The following is a 15,724-nucleotide window of genomic DNA, read 5'->3' on the forward strand; positions in this document are numbered from 1 at the left end:
CCGGTCATAATCTATTTTTACCGGTCATTTTAATTTTCGTTTTTAAATGATAATAAAGATATTCAAAGACATTTAGTTTTCATTCGTTCGTTTTTAATAAATCCAACAAGCGAGTTATAAAGTGTGCATTAATAAGGACATGAACGAAAAGATGAACAGACATCCATACACCCGTGCCATTAGGCTTCGGCCTGGACACACCGGACGGCACTAATGCGTCCGGTGTGTCCAGGGCGTTATGTAGTTATGTCTGTAGGCTCAGTGACACAAAATTAAAATTGTAATGAAGTGATTATGGTATTGAAAAATGTGTTCGATTATGCACTGTTGTGTTATTAGAAATTATAAACACGGTATTTTCTCCTCACGTTCCTCAGTGCGTGCTGTTGTTATTTTACTTTGAAAATTGGCCGGATTCTCTCGTCTTTTCTGTGTCCGACTTCCTGTTTGGTACGATCCGCTTGATCCAGCTTGACAGAAGCGCTCGCGGCTCCCGTGAAAAATAGACCTGACGCCGAACTGAAGCGCTGCCTCTGCGGGCGCTCCGCTCTGGTTAGGTTAACATGGGCGCCGATTGAAAACTGCCTCCGCTGCTGGGCGCTGCGCTCCGGTTCCGCGTCCGATGTGTTCAGGGCTTTATGTCAACAACGCTACATGAAGCAGATGAATGACTTTTTCTCTGCAGTGTGAAAACGGCAGCCACTTAAACCACTGACTGTGCACTCCGCCGCCAAGTGGGCAGGGGTGGTAATTGCAACCGGTCAAAATGACCGACGGCCTTCAGATTTTCCGGTCATTGTTGTAAAAAAACGGTCAATGACCGAGAATATCCGGTTAACGCGACCCCTGGTCCCACCCACTTTCAATTTAAACCCACCTAATCTGGGGCCAAACTCTGGCCATCTCGAGTACATATACAGATAATGGTGTACTCGCTAATCCCTAATCTTTACCTTGTTTAGGTTTTTTTAAACAGTGAGTCGATTTCACTTCCGCAGAAGTTCTTCTTACAGCCTTCTTGGGCATGTGTCAAAATCTTTGCACACAGCACAACACCAGCCCTGATAAAGTGTTTATTGTGTGTTACCCATGCTAATAGGTGAGTCATGATCAAGTGGGATTCATCATTCAGCACAGCTGGGTAAGAGCAGATTTGGATGGTTACGAATGTGAATCTGGAGTTGACCATTTTTTTCTCTTACCAGAAAATTAAGAGAAAATTTTAAAATTTTTCTAACAGTAACAGTATGTTGGTTATTGGAGTCTTGTTCGCTCACCAGCATGGTCAGCAGTTGGAGCAGCAGCAGTGGCTGTGACACACACCTCACGAAGGCAATTACGGTACTTTAAAACCCTTAGTGCCTGATTACTGCAATTTACAACAACAATCGTGCTCCTTCTCAAAGTCATAACTCAGTCAAATCTGAACACACAGACATGATACACACAGTTAACACCCGCCATAGCGGGGCTGGTGTTGTTTTCAACTTGTCAGTATATGTGTGTGAGTGTGTGTTATCATAGCAAGAAGTGGTCCTGTAGACACTTACTGTAGTGGGGACTACGACATGTTGTGTTTTGAGTACTTACTTAGGTGTTTGTGTGTTTATGTGTCTGTCTGTGGACAGATTTTGTCACTACGATAGCGTCACAACTGTGCCAGATGTAGTCATGGAAAGTTTCAGGTGTGAAGATGAGATCACAATAGCCACTTTTACACTGCCTCTGCAAGGCATGAACACCATTATGCCGCCTCGGAATGGAGGGACAGAGTTGTCTCGCCTTTAAGGCAGCAGCAGAGGTAGTAACAGCTCCAAAAAGACATCTGTGTAAATGGAACAGGCGGCAGGACAGGTGTGACATTTTGATCACATATTGTGTGTGCGACCCACCACCATGAGATTTAAAAAGCTGCTGATAGCAGTTGGCAGCTAACAATGAGGTCCAGGAGTTCCTTACCCTCCAAGCAGAGGACGAGATCAACCGCGATATAACAGAGATGGTAACTGACTGTTATTGCCACGGTAATGCCTTTGTCATTGTTTACAAAGCACTACCGACGCGTATGTTATATGTCACACTAGTCACATCCATCTCACCTCTTTTGCCTCCATGATGTATTTGATGCATTTTATTTTTGCTCAAAGTCAAGGTCTGTGTGTTAAGTGAAGTGTAATCTGCACAGACAGCTGTTAAATTCACACGAATATCCTTCGGTATCCTGCTTCTTATTCCAGAGTCATCAAATACCACTGCTTGGTCAGTGATATCTGGTCAGACATTGACGAGAGAGGCCATCTCTTCCCGGTGGTATGATACACGGCTGGACAGTGTCAGTTCATAGTGCTGCCCAGCGGGGTCAGCCTGATACGCTGTGGGACAAAAATGCTACTTAAGGAGCTGGAATGTCCCTTTAGGGAGGGCAGGAGTGGAGGTGGATGGGTCCAAAAAACCCTGGACTTTCACCCAGGTGTCCACTGTTTGCTTCCTGTACGAGTGTATGATGGGGTTTTTCTAGAACTAACCACATGCTTTTGTTGTGCAAGGAAATAAACATAAAATGAGGTGTTTTACCCATGTTGTAAGTTTATTTAAGTAAAAAATGCATTTAACAAGCGCAAATTGACACGTCATGTGAGAACGTCGACAACAGATGCCCCCAGAACACCTCGTGCGTCATATGTAGACGATCAGTTCCCAGTCTGTCTGTGAGTGGCAGATTTCCCTCACTTGCTGCAGTGAGCTGGGAAATAAAATCAATGAATCAATAAATACAAACAGTGTTGATTTCCTCCCGTGGCGCTGACATGACAAATATTTTGGTCAAGTAAATATCTGCTGTCAATCAGCTCCTCTTGGCTCGCCAGGGCCTGCTTCTGTGGATACAGATACTGTATGCACATCAGAGTGGATTGACAACTACTATCTCGACATTGGCAATGTTAGTTAGTTACCATCTTTGGATTTAGTGTGACGTACAGTGTCAATAAATGTCTATAAATGTGTGTAAAAATCATATATAAAAGTCTTCTTCTGTGTCAGAGTTATCCAGTGATGGGACAGGAACTGCTAATAGCTTACTCTGCATACTTTTAATGGTGCCAGTTCACTGAGATGCAGATAAATATAGGCAGTGCTCAAATTGTAGTCCAAGGAGAGTGCTGGGAGCGGGTGCAGTCGTCTCACGGGTCGTTCACACATATAGATTAAAAAGCTGGAACAACAACAGGCCTCTATTCATTGTGAATTGGACCTGGCGGCACCGCCCGCTGAGAGATTTAAAAGGCGCTCAGCAGCACTACGGGGGGAAATTGAGAAAAGCTGAACTTTATGCAACTTATACAACTACCTTGAGAGTAGTACGGTGGCTACATCAACAACAAATTGTCCAGTCAGAGCAGAGTATGTAAATGAGGTGCTCAGGGCAACAAACACACACACACAAACACACACAGAGACACAGTTGCAGCTTACTTTACTTTGTATCTGTATGTATGAATGCAGCATCAGTTTGTCTGAGGCGAGGAGACTTTAAAAACCCTGCTCCGGAGGAATTACAAGCAACAGACAAGGATGAAACCATTTAAAAGATAGAGGATCTTTGCTGTTTTGCTTCAGTGCTGGAAAAGTTGTGTGGTGTTTGCATCAAAGGTCATCCTGGGGACTGGAGCAGGTTTATACCCTAAGATATATTATAACAGGAGAGATGAAAATCCATCATGGTTTTTAAATTCCTTGAAGCACTGACGTTCTCTATCTATTCTTGTACTGTAGATACAGTATCTGCCCTGTGGAAATCCCTAGAAAAAAACCCAAACAACTTAATATTATAGTAGTTTGTGAGGCTAAAGCACGGCTGCAGCACATCATGTGACACGCATCACTTGCCGCCCCCAGCACACACTGGACGTGAGCTGCAGCTCGTCAGCAGACAATCACAGTTATTACTACTTTTACTGAAAGATCTGCACTCCCTCCACCTGTGCATTAGCTTGAAATTATGTGTGGACAGCCCCTAATTAAACTAGATTTCTCATCTGAAGAGCTGATCTCCACAGCTATGACTCGCCAGGCAATATCCTTTTGGCCATTGTCTTTATAATGATGGGATTGTGGGTCGTTTAGCTCGGGATATTTCTGGACCTCGACAGTGAGTCTCTCCTCATCCATTCTTTGTCACACGAGACACAGAAACAGCTACAGAGGTGTCTTTGCATCAATGGGGAGGAGAGGAGTCCAAGAGCAGTGTGTGGGGTTGTACATGGAACATAATAGGGGGTATTTTTTGATGTGCAGAGTTCACCACCAGTGTTTTTTGGCCTTAAAGGGATAGTGCACCCAAAAATGAAAATTCAGCCATTATCTACTCACCCATATGCTAACGGAGGCCCTGGTGGTTTTAGACTCCTCACATCCCTTGCGGAGATCAGCGGGGGGAGCAGCCAGCACACCTAATGGCAGACAACGCCCCAGACTAACGTCCAAGAACACAAAATTGAAACCACAAAGTATCTCCATACTGCTCATCTGTAGTGATCCAAGTGTGCTGAAGCCCCGACATAAAAAGTTGTTTCAAAAAACGTCATATGAACTCTGTTTTTAGCCTCACTGTAGCCTGTAGCTCTGACTGCTTCTCTGTGCTCCGCGCTCACGTGTGCGCGCTCAGGGTGATCGGTGATGCACGGTCTCTGAAGAGCAGCAGTCTCGTCAGTACTGATGTCCAGATTCTCAAGTGCAGGCATCGCCAATTCCCAGTCTGAGCAGCAAAGACTTTCCTCATCCGTTGGCATTGCTTTGCATTTGAAACAACTACACCACCAGGTTTCCACTGCTGGACTCCGGTATTCTGCGGCTGGCTGAGGGTTAGGCTCATGAGCTGCGGCGGCTGCTTCGTCCAGTAGCCTGGGAGTCACATTTGTCTCCTCCGTAGTTAAAGAAAGGCAGTTTAATCCATTTTATTGCACCATCGTATTGGAAAATTATGTTTACCGGTCAAAATTTAAAATCTGAACACAATCAGTTTTGTTAAACAGTACTGGCTCTGGTGTCTCAGACCTGTGTGAAATAATAGTTGGGCCTCCTTCTGCATAAAATTATTTATCACAAATTTATCATGACTGATAGAAATGATGGTCGCCAGGGAAACATTGTACATGACACACTGTATGACTTTGAATTGTGATGACTGTAGATTTGGGGCCAGAGACAGCAGGACATTATGTTGTCATCATGCTGTTGTCTGTCTGCATGTAGACACATTCTCCTGTCACTGAAGAACATGAGAGGACAAAAACACCACAGACACCCTGAGCAGACTTTGACTGCATCTCACTATATTATTTGCATATGAATGGAGACTGTGTTGATGGTATATGTGATTTTTTTTTCCAGTTATCTTTTGCCTGATAAAATCATCTACATGCACCTTATTTTTCTGCTCGTGTTCTCTCAGACAACCAAACTTTTAAAAATTTTCTTTGCAAATACCAACTAAAGCGGCAGAAACCACTAACAGCCAAACAGCAAATCAATAATGTATGAACAACAAACTCCCTGCTGCACAAGTGAGGCTTGATCACCAGATTCAAGAGTGTTGCACTAGTTAGAGTTGCTTCAGTGGATTTTAAGAAGTACATGTGGAGGATGTGCAGACTGACACCAAAGAAATGACCCAGCACAGCTGTGCAGCAGCAGTGACCCATCATGTTAGGTTATACCCACAAGGAGGTCATTATGGCCCAACACGGGTTGCCCTGCCTCAGTTTATTGCTGCTGCATAGTTGTATCTTGAAAAAAATACATGGTTAGATTTAATATTTACAGAAGTGTTTACTGTGTGTCCAGGCCTGTTCACGCTAAACTACTCAGAGCTGTGCTGCAGTGGAGCAGGTGTAGGTCCAGCTGGTGCCTTTAAGAGAGATGCTGAACCCCAAATTTTGTCCCCAGTGAGCAGGCCTGTGCCGTTCTTGATCTGAACAAGAGATCAGCCAGCGATAGAGGTTCACTTAATTATTTTATATAAAATGTGAACATTTGAATCCAAGCTATATTTTAAACCATCAAATGAGACGCATTTGTTTTTGTTGTTGTTTACTTGTGACGATGAATATGGCTAAAGAATCAGGCTAGCTTTATTCCATGTTAGCATCCCAAAACAGACCACATTGCAATACGTTACAACTTCACAATGCTGCCTGAGACTCTTGGCTAAGAGCCCACTGATTCCTGCTCAAAACAAACTAAGGCTGGGTGATAAGGAGAAAATCAAATATCACAATATGTTTGACCCAATACCTCGATATTGATATTATATAAATATAATATAAATAATCATCAGTAATGTGGATATTATGAGTAAGTGGGTAAAGGCAAATAAACAGCTAGAACAGTCTGGTAAGTTCAGTTACATCACATTTACTGTGAGCAGCCTTTAAAACCAGGAAAAGACAACACTTACCATATTACAATATCCAAAATCTAAGCAAATATCTAGTCTTATATTATGATATCGATATAATATCAATTTAATGCCCAGCCCTGACATAAACCCTTTAAATACATAGTAGTTTAGTTTCATTATAAAATAGTTTTAGTTTTCTAAACCTGCTGAGCACTGGAGTTTTATCAAACGTCCAATTTTTGGGGCAGCAAGCTGGTGTATGTGGGATTGATATCACTGAATGTGTTTATGAGACAGACCGTATAAATTGAATGGACATAGCCAGTGTGAGTCCACCCACTGGTTTGTGGACTCCATTTTGAAGCCTCGACTTTGGCATTTTGGCCGTCGCCATCTTGGATTTTTGAAGCCAGAAGTGACCATGAATGCTAGCTAGTTTGGTTAGCATCAAGGAAGTTGAAAAGAGGAGGAGTCACGGCGACATATCACATCATGTTATTGAGGTACAGCACATGCATAGTGAAATCTGGTCTGCACCTGCCGAAAGGCTAAATAGCTGGGGCGCTTTCATAGAACATGGGGATGATCGTTACACTGAGGAATCTGAAGTCGGCCCTGAGTTGGAATATATTTTACATGAAATACCCCGACAAGTTTTGTGGATTAAAAACTACACTGGACTTCTTGTCGGCATGAGGGTCAGTAAGTACTGTCTGTATTTTCATTCTAAAGTGGCCATTTCCTAACGCTGAGGACAGCTATGAGTTGAAACGCATTCGTTCGACTGCTGCTGTTCAGTCCACTATATTAAAAAGTATTATACTTATTAGTGAGTGCTGTCGGGTTTTTCTGCTCTGCTGTAATTTTTTGGACCGGCACCCAATTACACTTTGAGACTTTTGAGTGAGCATGCCAAGATTGCTGAAGACTTATCTCCATACACAACAGTACTAGCCAGCCAGCCGGGACCTCCCCAAGATGGCGGCGATGTTGACGCACAGTAGCCACAGGAATGAGTCATCTGTGATTATATATATCTATGTTATACCCCATAGCTCACATGGGGTCAAAGAGCAGCCTTCTTTGAATAGCCTTGGTTAGCATGGTGCATTTACAGTCTCTGGGTTACTGTGATAATGCTAATGCTAGTGCTAATTTTAGCAAGTCTGAAAGCCATTGAACAAAATGCACATACGAGAAAAACTGATCGAAGTACAACCAAATGCTAAACATGACAAAAAAGTTTTCACTATTAGAAACGCACTGAAATAGTGACAGCTACGGCTATGCCTATACTCTTGTTGTTACACCATGGTTACGTTACCTAAACAAACGTTTTTCCATTGTAGCCACTCAATGGACGGCACCAACTTCTCACTCAAAGCAGCCACACCTTTCATTACACATAACTTTGCGCCTGAATAACATTTAAACGGGGAAGTTATGTAAAAATTCTCCTCGCAGTTGTCATGAACAAGGAAATTAGCTACAGAGACCAAATCTGTTTTTTGTACCAGGCTGTAAACATGTTTATTTTTTCTGTGAAGTTCATTAGCCATGTGAGGAACTGCAGTTTTTGGCACTTCCACATTGTCTTCATTTTTTAGCCTTGGAGGTGCTGCTTGGTTTATAGTAATGAAGGAATGTGTCACCCAGTGCAACAGTTTGGCTCATTTATGTGTTTTTAATAGTTTGTGGACAACAATGGAGCTCTATGGCACACAGGAATAAGATGCTTTGGACACACACAGTACTTGTTATAAGGGTACATTTGTTGTTAATCTGGGTCTTTTCATTGGATTTTATGTAGTTAGTCTTTTATATGGATAATATAACATATCCACATTTGAAGACATCAGTCTGATCCATTCTTACAACCCAGCTGCACAGATATTTTTGGATAGTGGATGCAAGTTGTGAGATTTCTCCCCATAGCTATCAGTGAACATTAAATGTCCACCTAATCACAGTATAACCCTAAACTGCTTAAACCATGTATCATGTCCAAGTAGATAGGATATATGCATATTTTTCATGGGGGAAAAGCACACAGCACACACAGGGAAAACATTTGCTCGTCTGCAGTTTAGCAAACAAATTATGTGATGAAATCCACTCTCATTCTCAAACAGTGCAGTGTAGTTGGATATTTTTGCCTCCAGTTCATAAGAACGCTTTCCTGATGCAATCTGCAAACACAGAGACCCAAACAGTGCGTAAATTAGTACAGTCAGTGTTCATACTGTCAGTAACAACGCAATCCAAATTTTAGAATACTTGTAAGTAACCCAGGTGATCGTTGTCTCCAAGGTATGAACAGGAACTGCTAGTAGCCAAAGCAGCACGACTTTCCACCATGATTTAATTTGGTGAAACAAACAGGCTATAGACTAAAAGCATGGAGGTGTAGACAGATGTAAGTTCAACACTCAGCGAGATTCATCCTTTAAAACTTTTCATCATTTTCACCAGATTAGTCATGCAGCGCAGGATAAAGCTTGACTGATGTTGCATGGTTGTTATTTTTACCTCATAATCCGACATTGAAGCTTGGCGCTTTGAACACCTTGCGGCACTCGTCAGTTCATTGTTATTATTTGATTAATTTAGGTACTTTACATGGTTGTGCATTAAACCTGTGCACACACAGTGTGGTATGAGGAGTAATGATGGCAGCAGAAACACAACACAAAATTAAGCAGTCGGGATGATTTCCTACGACGTGTGAAGCAAAACCAAACATAGGTAATTTTGCGGAACACAGATAGCACAGCTTTGCAATTCAACCCTTCTACATGCAGATATGAGACCACATAGCTTTACCACTGTGAAATGGTACAAGATGTCCAGAATGGCTTAGGTTAGCTCAGCCCAGTCACCAGAAGAAAATGTTGGCGTTATAAGATTCTGCAAACCACTAATACATCTGTGCCTTTCATATGTATCATATCAGCATAGTGTATGAGCTGACTTTGTCTTCGGGAGGTGGAGGGGATGGGGACGGCATGTCACCTGGGCAAGACATCTGCCAAGACCAACAAACAGCAAAACCAGCTTTTCAGCCACTAAATGGGGTTGTTTTTAGTGACCTGTCGATGTGTTTCCACCGGGGTTAGTGCCACAAAAGCAACTGTGTTTATGCCACGGCTGCGGCGAGAGGCATTATGTTTTCAAGTCGTCCATCTGTCCGTACGTCCCATTCTTGTGAACGCATTGAGTGCCTTGAGGGAATTCCTTTATATTTGTCACAAATGTCCACTTGGACTCAACAATAAACTGATTCGAACTGGGTGCTCATAGGTCAAAAATCAAGGTCACTGTGACCTGGTTTGTCTCAATGTCGTGAACACAATAACTCAACAACACGATGAGGAAATTTCTTTTAAATTTGGCACAAAGGTCCAATTGGATTCATCTACTGGGGTGTTCAAAGATCAAAGTCACTGTGACCTTGCATCCATCTCATTCTTGTGAAGGCCCTTAGGGGAATTTTCTTAAATTTGGCACAAATGTCCACTTGGACTCATTGATGGTGGTGATCAGAGGTCACTGTGACCTCACAGACATGTTTTTGGCCCTAACTCAAGAATGAATGCACTAAATATGACAAAATTTCACACAAATGTCTTATGGGATATAATGAAGTGAATTTATATACTACATGACATCATGACGTTCTGCAAAAATACTTTTCTGGCCATTATGCAATGTCACATCTCAGTAACAGAAAAGGAGACATTTTGTCAAAAACTGAATTAGTGGCGGGTGTCCACCTTGAAACTGTGGTGACTGTTTAGATCTTCAGTGCTGTTGGGTTGAAAATGCTTGTGATGGGAACAGTGGTTCCCAACTGTTGTGTCGTGGCCCAAATGGGGTTGCAGTTCCATTCCGAATGTACCACAAGTGACTCATGAGAGTGTCAAGTTTGTAAAAAACAGGGCACAGGGAATTTCTGGCATAGAGCTTTTATTTTGAAGTGCTGTTTCCTGCTGTAGAGTGAGTGACTAACAGGCAGCTATTTGACAGACACAGCAAATTTGCTCGACAAAATGGCCAACTGCAAGTATGACACTGAATATATGAAACAGTGTGGACCTTGAACTAATAACTAAGGAGAAATCTGGACCCTATGACTGGACCTGTTTTAGAATATGTAACGTCTCTGCAGCAGCATCAATATTTAAGCATTGTCTGCTATCATTGCTACATATGTGTCTGGACAGACATGGATGTAAACTGGAAGTGCAGCTTGACTGGTTTGCGGATTGCCCAGTAAACGCATCTGTTTTCTACTGAGACATCATTGCACTTCCAGATTGTGCCACCGAAAGCCTGTATTATAGGCCAAAACATGATCTTTTCCTAACAATAACCAAGTGATTTTTGTGCCTAAACCTAACCAAACATAACGACAGCATTGTTGAAGTGCAAAGAAACGAAAAGGTTTCACTCTATCTGCTACATAATAATGTCTAAATGTACCATGTCTGTGCTTTGCAGGAATGTACAATGCCAACATTTATTCTGGCGATTGGGTTGGTTAGCTGGGCAACTGCTGAGGGTGTCACACTTGATGTAGCCAAAAGAAAAAGACAGAGGGACTGGGACAAGGTCATATCCATCCCGAGATAATGAAGAGGTTTCAGTATTTTAAATTAAGTCGCACATCTTTAACATTGTCGCTGAGCAGATGATTGTCAGAAGCTTGGTATTAGTGAATTAGTGCATATTTTTCCATCTACAGTGTTATGTTCTGTCTCTCTGCGTCTGTGTCTTGCTCTGACTCGTAGCTGGAGGCTGATTAATTATTCTCTGTGTGAAGGATGTTTTGGCCCAGAGTGATTGCCGCTCCTCTGTGGCACTCCTGTTCTCTGGATCACCTCAAGCCAAATGAGATGTGGTAGGGAGGAATAAAGGGTCAAAGCCCTCCATCTCTGCCCCCCCCCTTACTATTCCCTCCTTTCATCCCCAAATCCCCAGCAGTCCAGACAATCCAGAGCTGCACCGCAAGGTACAAAGTGTCCCCCTGGATGATTTCCTTCTTAGAACCATCGCCCAGTCTGACACAGGAATCCAGTCAATGTCAATATGATATAGGGAATATTTCATTTTCTATTTGCCGAGTCTTGCCTTGTTTCACAGGATTACAACTTCCCACTTCTCTTGTTTCTCACTTCTCCCTCCTTTCAATTTCCTCAAATCCTTTCTTTCTCTCTTTCTGCCGATGGAGAGTAAACTATTTTTTTTTTGTCCACAGAATTCTGCTGCATAGGATTGTATAGTTGTCATCGGTTACTTTGCTCTCATCTGTTCTGGTTCTATGTCCCCGAGACGCAGGCAAATCAAAGAGTAGGCTGAGGAGGCTGTGTTCTAGTTTGCAGTTGTTAGTCATGTCAGATGCTCAGTAAACAGTCAGAGCTGCCTGCAGTGGTGATAGCAGTTTGTCAGGGCCAAGGCAACAGTAGCTGCCCATGTAAATCCTTTTCAAAACACTTCAAAGGCTGTTTACTTTGAAGGGGGGGGTTACATTTGTAGTTTACTGTGGTTGCTTAGTAAAGATAATGGAATTTATGTGAGAATATGAAGTTGTAGTCCAATTATCACAAGCTAAGGGACAATTTTAGACACTGACAGTTTGTATGAATGATGTGCCGGGTGCTATTAACTCTGATCACATTGAGCAGCCTCGGCATGATGTGTGTGCTTGAGGAGATGAATATGTAAATCGAGGCATGACCATCTTTACATTGAAATTCACACTCACGCACAAATAAGAAACTCACATTCCCAGTTTCTGTGTTGTGACAGCATCAAAGCAAAGTCAATACAATAACTCACTGAAACTTGTTGAGTCACAAGATGGATGAATGTTTAATGGTCCAATAATGTTTGCCATAGTGATAAAAGCAATTTAATGACTCACACAAAGAAATTATCTGGATATATTTTGCTATGTATGTGTGTGAATTCATGCGCTGCTGCAAAGCAGTGTTCACAGACTTTATAGGTGACTGCAGCCTTATGGACCAAACTTAATGAAACCATATGGTGGAGCATTTGGGATGCAGAATAGGGTGAAACACAAACAGGCAACCACATGTTAGATAACACAATAAAGAGCCATCTAGACTCATTTTGTACCACTGCATGAAATAATGTGCAGTTTATAAGGTGAGGTGGAAAGGATGATAGAGTGAGGGTTGAAACATGAGCTCCAAATTAAAAGACAAAACATGTTGTTTGTCCATGTTCTCTAGAGCTGTACATATATGTGTTCATTTGCCTGTGTCTTCCAAAAACTGTAACAAATCAGCTGGGTTAGGTTAAGGCACAATAATGACATGGTACATGTTAAAATGAATACTTTGGCTGTTAAGGCTGGGGTAGGCAGTTTTTTTTTGAAAAGGACAAATAGGGCAGTATTTGAAAATACACAAAATACACTGTCCTTCTGCAGCTATTCCCTGTTCCTCTCCTAAAAGCCCCTCCCAACAGATTACCATGGCCATTTTCATGCACTTCATACAGTAGCCCAGTGATTCCCCCTGTTACACAGGTTGTCCATGTCCTCTAGAGCACTGCCCGGTCTATCCTGTGTAATGGCAGCAACAGAAAGTTTGCTGTTCTGGCCCGAGTGATCTGCTCTCAGGGAGCTGGGATTACCTCTGGCTGGATTTGAGTTGCTGTGTCCAGTGACTGTGGGTCAGCCTTAGGAGCTGCTGCCCGCTTTCCTCTCTGCGAGGTGGTCTCTAGCAGCGGGGAGTGACATGGAGCACACGCTAGCCCTTTTTAAATAGAAATTGTGCAAATTTGCAGGAAAGCCCAATCAGTCTTCTTTCGGCATTGGCAGTATAAAAACAAAATCAGGGAGTGCAGCAAAATGCCGCCTACCTACTTTTGTTTATACAGAATGTGCCTTTTTCGGGGGCAATGGGGGGCGTGAGCAAGTAACAAAACATGTAGCTCAGTGTGTGAGGTAAACAGTGACGTGGGAGGGAAGCTGCGGCTGGTCANTGTCTACCCTACGAGGTGGAAAATTGGGCACCTCAGATCAACTCGCCAATCCGGCTCTGTGTGTCTGAACGCTCGCAGCTTGCCTGCAATGCTAACCTTAGCTAAATAAACATGAACATCAAGTGGCAGAAGCAGAAGGCTAAACTATTAGCAGTATTTTCTCTCCACCTCTGAAATGCTTTGCTAATATTGGCACGTACTTTATTTCTGTTATTATCAGATTCTCTTGTAGACTCTCGTTCTGATAAGTCCATCCTCCTTTTTTTGGTTGCTAGAATGCTGCATTAGCAATTTTCTCTGCAGGATTCTTCCCCATTGAATCAGACTTTCACCATCTGAAGTGACGTGCACGCACATCTGCATTTGTAGAACAGACAATAGGAACGCCCTCTTTCTGAAATGACCTGTGATTGGCCAAAGTCATCCACACCACTTCAGTAACAATATGCTCAAAGGTTATTATGGGCTTTTTGTCCAGTGATGCCAAAATAAAGTGCCTACCCTGGCTTTAAGGTCAGGGGACCTTGTGGTCATGATTACAGTAATTAAGAAGGGGTTTAGGTTTGTGAACAGCCAAGATGAAAGTCTCGTTTTGTTTTGAGGGATTTGCTGAGGGTGCTGTTGCCCTCATTTCTCTGGACAGGACGGTGAGAAAGAAGCGTATGAAAGGTTGCATCTTATCACTGACTAAAAGTTAACATCGACCCAAACATATCTTATCCATGTTTGCCAGAACCGGGATCTTTCCCCAAAATAATGCCTGGACTACTGGTTTAGTGTAGATGCAGTGCAACTGCTGGTTCTCTGGCTTTTTCTTGTGTGCATTGTTTGTGCAACAGTCATATCAGAAAGTGTAATTTTCATTAAGCATTTTCTTATCCTTTTTTTCTTCTCTTCTCAGGTACAAGAATATCATCCAGCTATGGACTGGCTGTCCTCATTCTGGCGTGTGGTTTGGTGAGGGATGCCTTGTTATAATTTGAAGAACTGACATGGTCTGTGCCCTGATCTCGCTCTCTCTCTCTCTCTGTTTGCTCTCAAAGTGAACGAGAAAATTGCCTGTTTTATCCCTTCCCCACCCACCCCCACCACCCACCATGCGGACAGCACAGTTGGCCCTCATTTCCCTGCCACTATACTGCTCTTGCACCCAGCACATTGTTATTAGCCACTGTAAACACCTGTCACCTTTAAACCAGTTGGATTACCTTTTGTACAGACGTCGACTTGACACCATCCGAGGTGCAACGCTCCGGTGCGAATAAACGGACTCTGTATCTTGTTGGATAACTCTCATGGAGGAATGACTTTCTTATGGTTTCGCTGTTCCAGTTCATGTGTTTATTGCTCAAAAGTGAACAAGAAAAAAGGAGAATCTATATTTGTGTAATATATATGATTCTAAATATATATCTGTTTTATTTGAAACACGTAGAATTACTGTATGTGCTGTATACATAGCTGAAACTCACCATATTGGCCATGGAATTTCATTGTGAATAGGCCCTCGCAAAGAAACAGAAGAAATTAAAGTACACGTTAATTTAGACTGTTAACATTAACCACATGGTTAAAAAGGGTTCTCATTTTTCTTCAGCTATACTGACCATCTAAATTATCTAATGTGCATAGTTTTACATCATGTTAGTGATACATACTGTATACAGGTGTGCATGCTTATTGGTCTGACAGCTTAAAAGAGGGGAACATAAGTTCTATGAGCTACACAATTCTACACTTGGAGTTCAGTGTTACAGTATGTTCAATTTAGTTTTATTTTAATGTGCTAGCTTTGGTGTGAATAAAAAAATGTCCCTTGTCATTTTAATTTGTATTGCATCCTCAGTAGGAATAAAAAGGATGTCACAATTTATGAGTCATTGAAAATCCTGATATGTGACCATTGGATGATTCATTTTAATTGACGCACATCGTTTTCAAATGGCATGCTTCAGTTGCACCTCCCTGGTATGTCTTACTACAGAGGATGAATGAGTAGCCTATTTACCACTTTGGAACATGAGTACTAGTTTGTGTTGTGTTGATGCAGCACACAAATGCACACACACACTTTTGCATATTTTGCAGGTAGATGTTTGAGTGGCAAGGGTTAGGGTTAGGGTTAGGGTTGAGATGCAGTGCAACACAGAGAGTAGACTTGCCTATCATCCACATTGTATATGACCCATGTTTGGGAGAAATAAGTTAGTTTTGTTGACTCTTATATCTTACAGTAATATATTTTTAGCTTTATTTTCAGATGATATCATAGAGATTTTTTATCCACGCAGAGCATTTATAAGCAAAACG

At 42.2% G+C, this 15,724-nt stretch overlaps 1 protein-coding gene across 1 annotated transcript in view; it reads left to right on the top strand.

The window, feature by feature from the left end:
* vstm2a (V-set and transmembrane domain containing 2A) overlaps nt 1-15,384 on the top strand; it is a 132,287-nt gene extending 116,903 nt beyond the window's left edge. Inside the window, exon 5 of the mRNA XM_050056103.1 lies at nt 14,316-15,384. Coding sequence (XP_049912060.1) covers nt 14,316-14,392 — 77 coding nt within the window. The 3' untranslated portion in view covers nt 14,393-15,384. The remainder of the gene's footprint in view (nt 1-14,315) is intronic.
* Nucleotides 15,385-15,724: the final 340 nt, after the last annotated feature.

This window comes from Epinephelus moara, chromosome 11, assembly GCF_006386435.1.
Source record: "Epinephelus moara isolate mb chromosome 11, YSFRI_EMoa_1.0, whole genome shotgun sequence".
Classification (NCBI taxonomy): domain Eukaryota; kingdom Metazoa; phylum Chordata; class Actinopteri; order Perciformes; family Serranidae; genus Epinephelus; species Epinephelus moara.